Here is a 16652-nt window from a genome sequence, read left to right on the forward strand (position 1 = left end):
CGGCTACGGATGATGTTATGAACCCGAACACGAGGGCGTTTCATGTTCCCACATGTTTGGGACTTCCACAACAAGTATAAAGCAGAACTAGTGGTTATTTATTCCATGGTCGATAGCGGAAATGAAAGCTTCGTCGCTTGTCTCTCACAGAGACAAGCAACAGAGCTAAGCCACGCCCCCTTCGCGCCGTGATTTTTCGCGTTTGGTGTGAACACCCTCGTTTCACTCACGCGAGTAAAGTTCCGCGGTGGACTAATGTTCTCACTTTGCTCCTTTATGAAGAGCAGCAGCTTTGGTCAGAAATGAATTTGTGTGCTAACACATTTATCTTGGTTTTGAGTCTTAAGATATCTCAATGATTTCAATGATTTCCTAAAAAATGTTAGAAGTGATCATTTGTACAAAAATATAACGGGTGTGATTTTGAACAAAATACTACAAATTCATACAAAACATCAAGAAAGATATTCACAAAAATATCAGAGATATGATACCTCTGACTTTCAAATGTTAAAACAGATTAACAGAAATAAATGTTGCATGTTCAAATATATCCTACCATCACTGTTGTGGAAATCATTGTTAATAATTATTGTGAGTATCATTGTCTCGCAGGTTCATGACAATAACCCTTGGATCTGCGAACTTTAAACGACTTTAAAACAATGTTAAAAGACGGAAGCCAACCCTCTACTCCGACCGTAAGCTCCATCCAATACTGGAAATACTCCTCTTGTGCCGACCCGCATTTCTGTTTTTGTCACCCTTTTCCAAAAGGTGAACAGAGCAGATTGATTTCCGAGCAGGATGTGTCTGTGACAGGGTCAGGGTGTGTGTCTGTTAGTTAACATGATAGACGACTACCTCGGTAGTGATAACAGATCGCTACAAATGTAAACTTTTTGGGTGCTCGGGACAGCAAGGTGAAAATACAACATCTGACCAGTTATCACCTTGATGTGTCTGTGAAACAAAACAATAATCTAAAATAGGCTGTAATTGTCACTTACATGCCACGTGGCAGGGTTCTGCCAGCGAGGTCAGAACCTCCGGGGCCCCAGATGTTGTTGTCAAAGAGGGGCATCCCACGATTGTCACTTTCACCGACAAACAGCGAGTTTTTCACCTGCTGCCGGGAGCCGTCATCATCTGGAAACGTCCCTCCACTGCACACACAGATGGGTAGAGTTATTCAACACATAGTAAAGACGACCTGGTTCTCGTTTTCACAGCAAGCAGAACAAAAAGTTTCAGATAAAGAGGTACATAATGAGAACATAAAGCAGCGTGAATGAGTTAACAGAGGCTGATCTGCTATTAAGCCAGAAAAGACATTATCATGATAGATATTAATCTACTGACAGAGTTAATGGGGACCACGAATAAAAACAAAACAAATACAGCTACACTCTAAGTAAGGAAGCCTCATTCCCACTGCATGGTTCGGCTAAACTCAGCTCTACTCAACTCACTTTGGGAACCAGACTTCATCTTAAGATGCTCCTTCTTTGGTTGGGTAGGAGACACTTTTAAAATCTAAGACCACTTCTAACTCCTTTGATAAACTGACATGTACACCGACAGCTGCTGACACCAGGGGCGCTAGGAGGTTACCCTGGTCCACGAATGTCTGCACAAAGACACCTTGAGGTAAGGTGTTTTTGGAAAACACCCATGAAGCTTAAGAAGAATTTACAATCCTTTTAACATTACTGTAAGATGACACAGAGAAAATCTTGTTGACACTGCAGTACATTGTAAATATTTCTTGTGGTAGGAGCAAAAGGTTCTACAGTATTATCACTTTGTTCGAAAAATGTAAATAACGTTATGCAAAAAACAACTAACATTTAGTTACTACTAAATAGCATATTGTGGAAAACAATAAGCAATTTTTTTGCAAAACAAAACAGAATAAGTGCAGATGTGTGAGCCAACACGTTGTATCAGTATTAGTGGCTGCAGTGAGCTGCTTTCCTCTACACATCTTTTTAAAACGGGGTTGTAGATTTGATACGGCCGCTCTCAATTCATGCTCCATGTGGAGCTTAGATCCGTTTTCTGATGAGAGACACAACAGCAGAAGGCCTCACGGAGATCTCATAAAGATCGGCTTGTGAAAAAATGCCAAGAATCGGAGAGTCGCGCAAGCGTAACCTATTAACGGAGTATGGTAAACATTTAAAATCAGCATTTCCTCTTGCGCCCCCACCGGTAATATCGCCCCAGTTTGATAAACACTGACTTAAAGGAAACATGGTGTTCATTTATTTTAATGACAACCACAAAGTGTGCAGGCTTTGTCACTGCAGTGCATTTTTTGGGTCAGAAACGTCATTTATGGAGCTCCAGGCTGCAGCCTGTTGGATGTTTGTCTTGACCTGCAAATACATCAACTGTTAGGCTTTACCAGTGATAGCTCAAAGCTTAAAATAGTGATAGCTTAACCTGTCTGTGTGCAGCGCATCGGGGCGGAACTCCGCCGTGCGTGGCACAGAGAGCAGAGAAGAAGTGTAACGTAACCATGTAGAGACAGAAATGACAAGCTGTCATGTAGATAAGATCAATAACATACGGCCGTTTAGTTTGTTTAATAACAGAACAAGGTGTAGACCTGTTCTATAGGAAATTACTCTGCCAGCCACTATATTGCAGGCTCAGACGCTCAACAATGGAAAATTATTTGCGGCAACTAAATAATTTTTTTTGGGACCAATTAAGTGAAATTGGACACTTTCCCACGGCACACCTGGCGATCTCTCACGACACACTGGTTGAAAATCACTGAGTTAGATAGCTTCAGCTAGATGCCCTTGGACATGAGATATTTTGATATCTCCCTGTATTGTTTATCTGGAACAAGTAAAACGCAAGCTCCCACGGTAGTAAAGGGGAACCAGATCAGTTTACCCTTCAAAGCGCGTACTACAGAAACCATCTTTGGACATCCACCTAAAAGGTGGTGAATTTCCCTTGAAGGTCAGGAAATCACAACCTGTGCTGCAAAGATCATTCTTTTTTAAGCCTGTGTCTTGCATCTTAAATTTAATAACTGGAGAACCTTTTAAGCACCCAGATGCATCCGGCCAAACCGGTCTCTCAGCCTATTGTAAGGGGAAAATATGTACATGCTGTATTTTAATATACATTCCTTGATTGAACATGAGTTTAATTAGGTGTATGTTCAGACAATGAGTAACTGCAAGAAAGATGTGGAGAAACTGATTACATTGGGGTTGAAGGTACTCAACTTCATACCAGCTGATAGGAACTCTAAGATGCTGACTACCTGGTAAAAAGACGTTCAAAGGTACATATCACTCAGAATCGATTGACGAATGTGCTGATTTAAGGACACAGTCATCTGTCTATACATGATCTGATGTACGTGGAGACATTGGATTGGTTGAAAATATAATATGGATTAGGTCAAAGTACAAGACACGTGGAAGATCTTCAATGTACATGGTGACGTGGAACACACAGTTCAATGTATATCACATGTGGCATGAGAGATGGGATGGGTCTTAAGAGGATGGTCATTTGAAAAGTATATAACTAACTGTCAAATGGAGGATCTCCCCCGAGACTATTATTTCCAGTACACTATGAACACCAAGGACCCCCAGGAAGTGACAGGTAGTACTTAAATCCATGTTAAAGCTATATATTTGGCTAAATTGACATTTAAAAAAAACAGGCAGAGTGATCATAACGACACCATGGCTTTAGTGTGTGAAGCTTTAAATTGAATAAATTATGTTTGTGACGCCAATACATCAATTATTAACTTATTATTATTGTGTCTATCTTTATGATATAATGGCAGGGTCAAAATCAAAAGTCGAAACAAATTGGGAGAGGGTTGTGATGTGACTGTGGGTCAGTGGTTAGAATATCCGACTTTCAGTCAGAGGATCGGTGTTTCGAGCCTCAGCTCCGCTAGTCCATGTTGATGTGTCCAATTTTTTTAAAGTAAAAATAAGAACTTTTCTACTGTGCTGGGCTTTTTGAGACTATTTTGCCTGCTTTATAAAATACCCTTTCACAGGCACACATGAAGCTGGTACAGAGAGGAAGGGAGTTGCCCCTTGTATTTCAAATCGCACGGCAAAACCTACGAACCATTTTCTGAATCAGTCACGTGGTACGGCCGGCTCAGAGGCTTCGAACGTCACCGCATATGTCATCGACACAAGCCTCGATACGCGCTTCACCAAAATCTACCTGGATTACTCGACACGCGCATCGAAGCCTCGACACGAAAGGACACATCACTACTGTTCACCCTGAACACACTGAGAACACGAAGCTGGCATTTTAAGATTCATAGATGCTGTTTTCATCTGGAGTGGGGCTTTAACGAAGCGGGAAAAAAATTGTTTACAACTTCATGCAGACCCGAAAGTCAGATGAAAACTTCTCACCAATTCTCACCTATGTGACCTAAATTACTTTCCACACTGCATTAAATCGCTCCATTTCCCAGTGTATTCCCAATAGAGTCCATATAAGGTGTTCTCCAATTATTCTTACAGACAGAGTGAGAGAGAGAGGATCATGCGTCCACTGGTAAATACAAACAGAAGTCCATTATTTGTATCCATAGTGTGTGTGTGTGTGTGTGTGTGTGTGTGGGCTCTTACCTCGCCAGAGTGAGGCCAATGCCATTATCAGCAAATCTAGACAAAAAAATAGAAAATATTATCACTGTGAGGACAGCGACAGTAAAGTATCCAGTGAATACACACTCTGAAGGTGATCGTTATTATTAGATACAGGATGAATTTATCACTTTTATCTTTTTCATTAAATTACCACAATAAAAAAGAACAACCTGTTCACTCAACTAATTAATAAACATCACTATAACCAGATCATTACATTACATCTAGCTGACGCTTTTATCCAAAGCGACTTACATGTTTGCTCTATACACCGTAGACACAGCAACAATTAGGGGTTAAGTGTCTTGCTCAAGGACACAAGGACATGCTAGACACAAGGACATGGTCTAGCAGTCTGTGGCTCCATCGAACCACAGACCTTCTGATTGAAAGACAGGCATGCTAACCACTGAGCCACAGTCGCCCCAATCGATCAATGCAGTAGGCCTACTCACTGGCAGTCATCCAACCAGACATCCCCTCCTCTCAGCCAGGCTCCATGGTCCTGGTTCTTATAGGCTACAAAATGATGGATTAGAGCAGGGACTCTGGGTTTGAAGGGATCAGCATCCTGGTGGGGGCCATACCTAAACAATTCAATAGACATACAGAGAAGAGATGACAGTGTTCACTATTTAGATGCACTGTATACGTATGTATGTACATGTGCTGTACGTGCAGGGCCTGCCAAGTAACACATTACAAACATTCCTACATTCAGTAACTTTTTTATGCCATTTGTGGATTGGTCCTACTGTGACCTCAAGTTATACTCCTCTAGATTTTAGTCCTGGTGATTTGATGACACCTGTTGGTTTTACTAATACACATCCTAGAGTTCAATTTTAAAAGGACAAATGTATCAACCACATGGACTCAGTCTTGACTCAATCCATAATTTGATGACGATCACGATTTTTTATCAGATAACGAATGATAAAAATGCACACAAAAAATATGTACATAGTCTTATAACAGCACTGGCATGAGTATACAATTTGAACAGAGAGGCAGCTACGGAATGTAAATACACTGGATGTCTATTAAATAAAATATTATTCTTGAATAGGATCTTAAAAAGGTTTTGATATGATGGAAATCTTAAATAGATTTTTTCTCATATTCTTTCAGCAGGACAACATTAGGGGAACTAACAATACCACAGACTGGTGTTCTACTTTTGCACTTCTACTTGATCTAGTTGATTTCAAAAAATCACTTTATCTTGATTTAAAGTGACACCTACTGTGATTCCATATTATAATACCAACATTTGTTTCAAAATATCAACAGGTAACATGACCATTAAAGGCGAGCCATCATGCCGAATTATACTGGGAGTGATGTGACATCAGCTTGTCATACAGGGTGTTTGTTTGTTACAGTCTGACCTGGCTCCAATCAAAGACAGGAAGGGTCTCTTGTCCTTGTCGTTTGCCTGGGTGGTCTTTACTCCATTATCAAGGATCATTCCAGCCTAACAGAAAGAAGAAAACCTACATGGTCAAGCATATAAGACACCAAACACAAATGATCAAGAATAAAGAAATGTTAGAAAAAGGTTGGACCCTCAGAGTTTGATTTACATATTATTGTTATAAATAGATTCTCGAAATTAGGTGAATATTCATTCATCAAGCTTCCAACTCAAGTGGCACTCTAGTTATTAGAATTTTAATTAAATAACAGACTTTTTAGTTGAGCTGAAACAATTATTTTAGTGTTATTTTCCATTGTGACAAGAGTGCGTTGTTTGTTGGCCTCTTTATTTAATAATGTACGCTCAGTAGCAGAGAATCAGGATCAGAAACGATTTATTGCCAAGTATGTTTGCACAATAAATTTGACTTGGTGATCGGTGCATAACAATAAACATAGTGCAATAGTATAAAGACATAATGAAAAATAATTGTGGTCCGAACAAATCACAGACGGACGGGAGATTGCAGCCAATCACCCTCTCAGCAGAATGAATGATACGCTGTGGTCTACACTTGTCCTTGGCAGTGGTACCAGACGGTGTTGAAGGAGGTGAGGATGGACTCAGTGATGGACTCAGTGATGGTAGTGCACCATCATTGTCTTTGGCAGGCTGGACCTCTTCAGCGGAAGTACAGCATTCATAGTTATGAGGCAAGGGGTAAAGGGAGAAATTTGGATTTGTTTTTTTGTGCTAGACCACTTCTACCAATTCGACCACTACCTCACTCTAACAGGGACCCTTCCTACTGAACAGTGTGTTTATGTTGTTTCCTGATAAAAGACAAATGTTTTTTCTGGTACCTGTTCAGTAAAAAAAAAGAAAACAGATGTATATACTGTTGTTAACTTGCTGTTGCTCCGAGAGTTATATTGTTCTGATAACATTACTTTAAAATAAAAGCGTGCAATACACTAGTTTTTCATTCATTATTGAATTTTGCACATAATGCGATGAATCGCTGTAAATCACAGAAAAATCATGCGATTAACCGATTAAATTTGTTCAACTTTGCCCAGCACTAATTTAATTATTTTTTTTAATATTTTATATATTATATTTAAAAAATCGCATCAGAGGAAACTTGGCCTTTTCCAAGCTCTGGTTGCAGTCGGGTAGGGAGAGACGCTGATGCTGACTCTTTAGAGAATCATCACACTGCATCTCCATCAGTTCTAATCTCTTCCACTTCTTCTGCACCCATCATGAAGGGAGTCGACAGCAGCTTGATTTCTTTCTCAATGGCAGAAAAATCTTGGAAGCGCTGACTGAATTCTCTCATGAGATGCGATGACAGACATATTTTTTGCAGAAATGTTGACCTCTGAAAAAGCTGCTCTGATTTCAGACAGCGTGGCACAATGCACAACGTTGAAGTTGTGTAGTTGTGTCTCAAAGAGACGGAGCTTCGCACAGAATGCTTTCATGTATGCGTTAAAGTTGTGGTACTATCTGCTCTTTGCCTTGCAGGCTCTTGTTCAGTGTGTTGAGATGATGATAAGATCAACTAGAAAGCCCAGGTCTGCCAACCATAGAGGGTCACTCAGCTCATGAAGAGCTGGTCCTTTTTTCTGAGGTCCTTTTCTTTCAAAAACTGGTCAATTTCTGACCTCAGGGAATAAAACCGCTGCAGCACGGAGCAGCGACTGAGCAGAGACCTCAGAGTGAGAGAGGAGGTCCTGTATTCGGCTTCAACATCAGACAGAACAGCTTGAATTTCTCTGTGGTGGATCTGACACAGCTTCAAACATGTCCTTCCCCGTTGTTGTGCACTTGAGATTCCTCAGACCCAGCAGCTTCTCCGTAATGCTAAAATTATCGTCAACTGGCAAAAACAGCTGAGCGACGTCTGTGCTCTCATCACACGCAATCGGGTAAAAATCAAAAGCAAGAGCATGAGTTAGCTGACAAATCTTTGTGTTTCTGGACTTGCTCACGTTGTTGAATTCCAGCAAATTTTCTGGGCACATTATTCCTGACTTTAGTGAGGCTCTGTGTTATGACTTCTCCGTCTGAGAAGGTTACCGTGTGAGTTGAGCGACCTCGTAGCTGGTAGTGTGGCATTTTCTTGTGTTTTGTTCGGACAGCAAAAATACGATTGTTGAGCTTACATGCTAGCTGTCATTTACTTGACTTTCTCTCCATTATATTTTTAGAATTTGCTGCGGGCCAATAAAAAATGGGTCCTGATGGGTACCTTGAAACAAGAAGCAAATTTCCGACACACTGCAGTTGGTTTAGTTGCAGAAAATACTGCTGAGGAAGAACAGCAATGGCGAAAAGATGGACCAGAAATGTCTTTGTTTGAACTGACCACAAGGTCAAACTGCTGCTGGTAGATTCACATGCCACAGGGAGCAATTTGGGGTTAAGTGTCTAGCCCAAGGACAGATCAACACTAGGGGAGCCGGGGATCGAGCCTTTGATCCTCTAATGAAGGACGGCCCTGCACTACCAATCTGCCACGGTCGCCAATAGGCTAAGGAGCTTTGAGTAGTCGGAAGACTAGAAAAGAGCTATACAAGTACAGTCCATTACCCCTAACCCCGTTTGCATGCCTGACTACCTTAGTAACCTACCTATCTGATATTTTAACTGTGTGGATTTCTGGGCATTGCTAGCGGCTCGGTCCGGCTTGCTAATGGGTCTAAGGAGGTTTACGGGAGATACTTTTGCCAAATTAATCAGTCTTCATCCTCAAATAATTTGTTCATGTAAACTGAAAAAAATATTTGATTTGGACCTGTATCATTTTGCATCAGAGTTTTCTTTATTTTTGTGGCATCACATGGCACTCATTTAGTTAAATATCATTTATGTAGCCATAGGTACGCCGTCGAGTTTTGCGTCGAGGGAACGCGTTGCCTGCAATTCACCGCCATGCCACCAGGGGGGCGTGTCTGTGTGTCTGTGTGGTTTCAGGGGTTATAGCCGAATTCCGGTCACAGTAAACAATGGCGACCAAGTTGGAGCGGCTGCATTAAAGTTGTAGCTCATCAATATTGAAGAGCAAATGCTTATATTGCAAATGTTGAAGCGCAGGCGACAGAGAAGACATTTGCGGAGGTGCTCTGTACGACCACTAAACCGGTCGAGGCTGGGAAAAAGCAACTGCCGGAAATTACGTTCTGAGCGGACCAATCACAGCGCTTACGGTCCGCGTCAACGCGACGCGTAGTTAGGATTTTTTGGAGGTGCGCGTCAGGCTACAGCGTAGGGGTCTGCGTCGACGGCGTAGCTACAGCGTAGCTACGGCGTAGGTACGGCGTAGGTACGGCGTAGGTACGGCGTAGGTACGGCGTAGGTACGGCGTAGGTACGGCGTAGCTACGGCGTAGGTACGGCGTAGGTACGGCGTAGGTACGGCGTAGGTACAGCGTAGGTACGGCGTAGGTACAGCGTAGGTACGGCGTAGGTACGGCGTAGGTACGGCGTAGGTACGGCGTAGCGTCCTGACGGAGAACCATAAACTAGGCTTTAGTGCCAGCCATTTTCTAGCAAATAGCAAATACATGCTATTGTCCTGGTATCCACTCAGGGCATAGCTATTGTATTATGGAGCAATATAATCAAGAAGATAAGTGTTGTTGCTCATTATTGACTGAAAATATTCAAATAAAAATTCCCCCTAGCATTAAGTATAATAATAGTCCATCCATCCATGGTCGCAGGGGCAGCAGGATTAGGAGGGTGCTCCAGACGTCCCTCTCCCTAACAACACTTTCCATTTCCTCCAGGCGAAACCCGAGGCAGATAGGAATAAAAAGAAAATAAAGTATAGAAAATAATACATCTTTTTTGTGATTCTTTTTTTCTTCTGTAAACAAACTAGAATTTGAAGGGTTTAAATGTGAATAGTCTAATCAATATTTGGTATCAAGGACTGATCAGACAGTTTGCTGCTTCAAAACAAAAGGCAACCACTGTGTTGCTGCTATGAACGGCCAACCTGCAGCCCTGACACAACCTCTTCTCTCACAGACATCCTGGGGTGGCAGCCGAACATGAGTTATGCTCCCATTAAGATGATCCAAATTAAAAGGGAAAGAGAGTGTGAGATGGTCGGTAAAATAACTCATTGTTGGGCAGAGAGGAAGGAGGGTGATAACAGTGACACTTCCTCTCCACCAGCGCCAAATAAATCTCTCTGCTGTGCTGAGCTTGATCCGCAGACGCCTCCAAACTCGGCCCTGTTCTCTCCTTCTCATCCTTCTCTTTTGGCTAACTTTATTCTGTTGTCTGTCTTCAATTTGCATAGTCCTTCTATTCACCTTTCGCTTGTGCTGTCTTTTTCTGCTTAACAGATGACTACTGACACTCTGTACAATAATCTTCTCTCCCCTTATCTCTGTGTTGCATTGGCTGTTGGTTTTCAGCAACACCTTGAAAAAGAAGAACCCAGTAATTTACATCGTAGGTCACTGTGCTATATGGACTTCTACTTATGGAAACCCATGTAAAAAGTCACTGGGGTCACTTCAGGAACCCTCAGAGAGTTATTGTTGTTCTTATGCTACGTTCACACCAAAAGAGTTGCGAATATTCGCGCTACGTTCACCGCGTCAGTTTACTCGCTCGACAATAAAGCTGCGCTCTGTTCGCCCCGCATCAAACGCATCATTCACGCTGCCCGTTGGAAAATTCCCCTACCAGGGACATGACGAATAAAAATACTCACCTGTGAATATTATACATCTAGGACTTTTAATGTTAACAGAATGGAACAGTCTCTTATTAAAGCCTTCTAACCTGCATGGCAACATTTTTCAAAACCAAACCATAACTTTGTAACCAGGCTTCCTTTGATTAATTTGTACTTAGCACAAACTGAGATAACTCCGATGACATCACTGTGACATCTTTCAGGTTATTTTCTTGGAATTGCAGTTCATTCAGCGCCACAGAAGCAGCCTGGTAGTATGTCAAGGCTAGTCTTGTGGGTGTACATAATGGACTAATCTATTTTCTTGAGCTTGTACTTTTTATTTTATTTTCCTAGAGTTAGTTTTGGGGTATGATCCAGTGGGTGTAGCCATTGTAGACTCCTGACCCTGAACAGATTGCTGGGAGTAGGTCCAGTTTTTGATGCCTTGCAAATATTGCAACATGTGTGCACTTTTTAACTTTTTTTGTGAAGGGTAATAAATTATACCATTCCATAAATGGAGATCATCTTGGATTGCCATGCTTTACAAAACATGGACCCTGTATTCATTTCGTATATGTTTTGTCTAGGTGACTATTGGGAAAACAACATTATGGAATGGGGACCCTACAGAGAGATATTATTTGAGAACAGAAATAAACGAGTGAAATCTAAAAGACACCCACAAAATGATTCATATGCGTAAGTAACTTTTAACTTTTAACAACCAACTTGCTGATGTTAATGGTATTTTCAAGTGAATTTTATGGTTATGCTTCAGGTTCAGTGTTCGTCATATTTAATACAATTTATAATTGTAGTGTGAAAATGTTATATTGGCTCATTGACGCTTTCCTCCTCTGGCACTAGTCCATCCTCAGACTCACCCTGTAGTTGGAATGGGCTCTGTTGTTAGTGAATTGGCCCATAGGTGTGTGTTCAGTGTGTCCGGGGGAGTACAGCCCCTCTGAGGGCCCGGTGGGCACATGGTGGAAGATAAACCAGAAACCGGTTTCCTGAGGGATCACACAAAACATATAAAAAGAGGCTGTCAACACTTAAGTTTTTTTAATTCTAATAACTGTAGAACAATAAAACATCTGTGCAAATGTGTAATTTCCTAAAGAGATATTTGTTATCAAGCTCACCCACACTCCCAATCCCACTACAGCTTTGGCTTTTCCACCTACATGTCAGCCTGCCTGTTCTTGTATTGTTCTCCATGCATATGCAAATTAGATAAGTTATTACATTGCATGAATGAGACTCAATTCCAGCAAACGTATCCTTGTAACATTCCTAGAAGTACGATCATAATTGGCACTCTATCATAGTGAAAGTGCAGCAGTGCCTGTGTCTGTTGTCTGCTTGATTCTGAAGTTAATAGGAGTACACAGCCATTAATCTGACCTGGCAGTAATGAGACAGACCTCCACCTGGAGAGAATGGGGGGGGGGACTCACCTCTGAGCCTGCAGCAGCACAGTTGATGAGGTTATTATTGGGGTTGGCGATCCAGAAAGTTGAAGTGGCGCTATATAAAGGGTTGGAAAGGAAAAAGAGAAAATCATTTAGTTTCACCCAAATAGTGTAAACCAGTTAAACCAGGTAATTAAAGATAATGTGAACACTGCCTCTGAACACAATAACAGTAACTAAGGGAGAGAAAATGACCTTAATGGCTAATAGGTCCAGTATGAATCCTGGGACTTCATCTAACTCTAGCCCTTTTCCGACTGTTCTGGACACTTTTCAACCTATCAGCCTACAAGACTTGATGGATTTAATTCTGAAAATGAAGCCATCATCTTGCCTTGGATGTTCAATTTCAATTTAGTTTATGTTGTATTGCCCAGCATAACAAATTACAAATTTGCCTCAGAGGGCTTTACATTCTGTACACTTTCGACATCCCTATCCCGGGACCTCACATCAGATCAGGAAAAAGGGGAGAAATCTTCGGGAGAGCAACCGAGGAGGATTCCTCTCCTCGGATGTACAGAAGCAATATATGTCATGTGTACAGAATGAACAACATAACAGAGTTACAGCACATTCAAGGAATTTGATGTAATACCATCCACTCTATTTCTAAAGGTCCTGCCAATTATTGGCCCTGCTGTAACAGTTGTCTCCAGTAAATATCCCTTCCTATTATATTATATAATAATATAGTATATATAACTTTTTTAAATCTGTAATTATGTTAAATATCTATAGATTGTGTTTTTATTTTGAAGGGGATTTATGCAGCGGAGTGCTGTATATTCACACTCTTTAATGCTGCGTTGACACCAAAAGCAAAGCAAATATTTGTGTCGCTTTACTCGCGTGAGTTTACACGCCGGACTATTTGTGATCCTTCACTTCATTCACGCTAGACACGCCTGGAGCGGAGGAGTGGCTTATTGCCATGAAAACAGTTAATTTCCGCCATCCACCATCGAAGAAATAACCACTATTTCTGCTTTGTACAAGTCCGATAAACGTCGGCGCATCAAACCCCCTCGTGTCCGGGTTCATAATATTATCCGTGAATGAGGCAAACTGATTTGCGTCACGCCTCACGTCATTCACGGCGGCCGCCGTAAATGCGTGTTACTCGCATCCATACGCACATCTGTGCATTGACTTTGCATGTAATCTATTCGCGCGAAAAAATTGCAACGCTTTTGGTGTGAACGCACCATAACTCCAGACTTTGAGAGAGTCGGGAGCAAAACATATCCCCAGTTCTCCCATTATGAATTCCTCCAGACTCAGGCCTAGTCAGTCTTACACCTCAAGTTACAGAATTGCTGCCTGCATGCATTGAGTGCATGGAGACTTGAGACACGCAGAAGCAGCGTGATTTGGGGAGACATGGCCTCGAGTTCAAGAGCTCTTGCCGAACGTTCTCGGCTTGTTGAAAAAAAAGATGCCAGAAGTGGAATCTGGAAATACTTTGGCTACACTGCAGACTGTGAAGGAAAGCCCTAGAGGGCACAGAGAGACCAGTCTGCAAAACGTCTTTTAACCCTTCGGAATCTGCGACCGCGGTTCCGCGGTATACAATGTTTACGTTTTGAAAATATTAATTTCTTCACGATAATTCTGCACAGAAATATGGTTCAACGTCTCCAAGATTTAGTAGAACCTTCGCTTCCGCTGCCTTCTGTCCACGAGATCGTACGAGATTCACACAGCGAGATATGAGCATCTAAACATGGATGTGTCATATGATGTGTGCAAGAGTCAGAGGGAAGAGAGAGCACCTGGGAGAGAAATGCTGATTCGCGTTTTGCCAAAAGTCGATTTATGAGATTTCTGTGAGGTCGTCTTTTCTGCTGTTGCGTCTCTCATCAGCATACAGATCTAAGCTCAACATTGAGCATGAATTGAGAGCGGCCGTATCAAATCTACAACGCCGTTTTAAAAAGATGTGTCGAGGAAAGCAGCTCACTGCAGTCACTAATACTGATACAACGTGATGCTCACATATCTGCACACATTCTGTCTTGTTTTGCAAAAAAAAAGCTAATTGTTTTCCACAATAAGATATTTAGTAGTAATTCAATATTAGTTATTTGTTTCACGTTTAGAACTTCATTTTCATTGTTCTAAGTGATTGCAATAAAAAAAAGACATTCGGAACAATCTGATTTACTTCAAAGTAATTGTAATTGTTTTTATTCTATTATTTATAAAAGCACATATTTATAAAAGCACAAAGTTTGAGAACCACTGCTTTAAGTGTTTGCCCCCCCCCCCCCACCCCGAAGCTGTAAACGTAGGGCAGGGGTCGGCAACTCGCGGCTCCGGAGCTGCATGCGGCTCTTTAGCTCGTCTGTTGCGGCTCACTGAGGCATTGAAAAGAAGAAAAGATGTTTTTATTTTATTCTTTTTTTTTTGTCCAGTGGGAAAACTTTCTAAGGGAATTCCTCTTATCTTGGAGTTTTAGGTGATATTGGGTCACTGAAAATAAAAATAAATGTTTAAATATTTCTTTAGCTAAAATGTGCGTCACATCCTGTTACGTCGCTGTCAAGCCTCTTCCCCTGCCAGTGGCTAAGGGCGGCTGTAGCTCAGGGGGATGAGTGGTTGTCCCGCAACCACAAGGTAGCCGGCTCGATCCCCAATATGTTAGTTTGTCCAATTACTTCTGAACCTCGGAAAATGTGGAGGACTATGTAAAAATGGCTGTAATTCCTAAACAGTTAATTCCATATTTTAGTTATATCCATTGAAATAAAGCTGAAAGTCTACACTTTAATCACATATTGACTGCTTTATTTAAAATCCATTGCAGTCGTGTAAATAGGCTAAATTACAAAAATTGTGCCACAGTCCAAATACTTATGGCTTTACTTGTTCGGTCGGACAACACCTCGGCCGTGTTTCACAAAAACCATCAGGCGGGCACCAGGTCTGGAAAGCTGCTATGGGTGCCCCTTTGACTTGGGTGGCCCCTCGCCTGACCAGCCTTCGGGCATTGTATCTACCAGGAGAACGGAATCAGGTCGCAGATTCCCTCTTCCATTACAAGCCTCCATTGGGGGAGTGGTGGCTTCATCCACAGATGGTGCACAGCATCTAGGGTCTCTTCAGCAGGGCAGAGGAGGATCTCTTTGCCTCGGAGATGTCGACCCACTGCCCCCCAGCCGATCGGCTGCTAAGTGGTTGCACAGAACCAGTCAGAAGGACTAGTCTGAATGCCAGAGCAATACATTCGTAACTTAGCTTTAGCAATTAATTCAACACATAATTATATTACTTGTTTTTTTATTTTACTATGTGTCTCTTGTGTTCACTTTACATGTCTGCTGCTGTAATCCCGCAATTTCCTCCACTGCGGGACTAATAAAGGATTATCTTATTTTATTTTATAAATGTCAAGCTCATGGCGACGCTAGAGGACAAGTCAGTAGGATTCATTCTCTGGGGACCAATCACAGTTTCTGTCTGAACCAAAGTGGTGGACTATTCTTACAGCCAAGCTGCTAGCATGTTAACAATGTTTCAGTCAAACATTGGCTGGGTTTTTCAGAATTGTCCAGTCTCCATGTTCTGTCTGTGACAGGGTTGGTTTGTTCAGAATGTTCTCTCCATTTGGAAATCTTCTCAATATTCTAAAATGTCAGGGTGGAAGCTGATCCATGATGGATATTACCATAATATAAATAGCTGACAAATGTTCTGCAAATGTTCATTTCAGGGCTCATTTAGTTTGGCCTATATATAGCCAGGCCACTGCATATGAGACAAAACAACATAAGTTCAACTGCAATTGACAAGAAACTTGATTTGGTCATTCTTCATCTTGTGTGGGAGCATTACTTTATTTGCCTCGGTGGAACCAAGGCAGTGTGCACGGTGACCACACTGATACAAATAGCAGGAGGTGGTCTTTTACCGTAAATTCATGATTACTTGGATGAAATAAAAATATTGCTCTGTCACTGACGGACCAGAGCCAAACTAGTTTCAATAACCTAACCATTCGAACACAAATGGACATGTGCACACACCATTGACTATTGCTTTTAGCTCCAACCTCCGATCTTGTAGAAACATCAGGTACGTCATCGGTAGAGCACACACCGTTTTTGGTGAAAGCGCTTCATCTTGGTGAAGACGCATTTTAAACTAGATTCTTTCATTTTTTGATTGATGCTGTTTTCTGGTTTGTCTGTTGTCTCTTTTTTCAAATTTGTTTTATGATTTGAAGTTGTTTAATTTTTTTGCTGATTTGATTCTAAAGTCTGCCATTTTGGTCAGGAACCCCTTTTAAAAGAGATTCAAAAATATCTATGGGATTACCCAAGGTTAAAAAATTAAAAATACAAATTAGCTACATTTTAAATCAGATTTTCTGACAGTAAT

The 16652-nt window shown here is 41.5% G+C and overlaps 1 protein-coding gene across 1 annotated transcript in view; it reads right to left on the reverse strand.

Annotated features, from left to right (window-relative positions):
* cemip (cell migration inducing hyaluronidase 1) overlaps positions 1-16652 on the reverse strand; it is a gene marked incomplete at its 5' end in the record, with an annotated part of 138084 nt that overhangs the window by 57596 nt on the left and 63836 nt on the right. The window contains 6 exons of the mRNA XM_079217571.1: positions 1011-1166; positions 4647-4682; positions 5123-5254; positions 6059-6144; positions 11679-11807; positions 12255-12324. Of these exons, the coding sequence (XP_079073697.1) occupies positions 1011-1166; positions 4647-4682; positions 5123-5254; positions 6059-6144; positions 11679-11807; positions 12255-12324 (609 nt within the window). The remainder of the gene's footprint in view (positions 1-1010; positions 1167-4646; positions 4683-5122; positions 5255-6058; positions 6145-11678; positions 11808-12254; positions 12325-16652) is intronic.

This window comes from Taurulus bubalis, assembly GCF_910589615.1.
Source record: "Taurulus bubalis genome assembly, chromosome: 4".
In the NCBI taxonomy this organism is placed as follows: Eukaryota; Metazoa; Chordata; class Actinopteri; order Perciformes; family Cottidae; genus Taurulus; species Taurulus bubalis.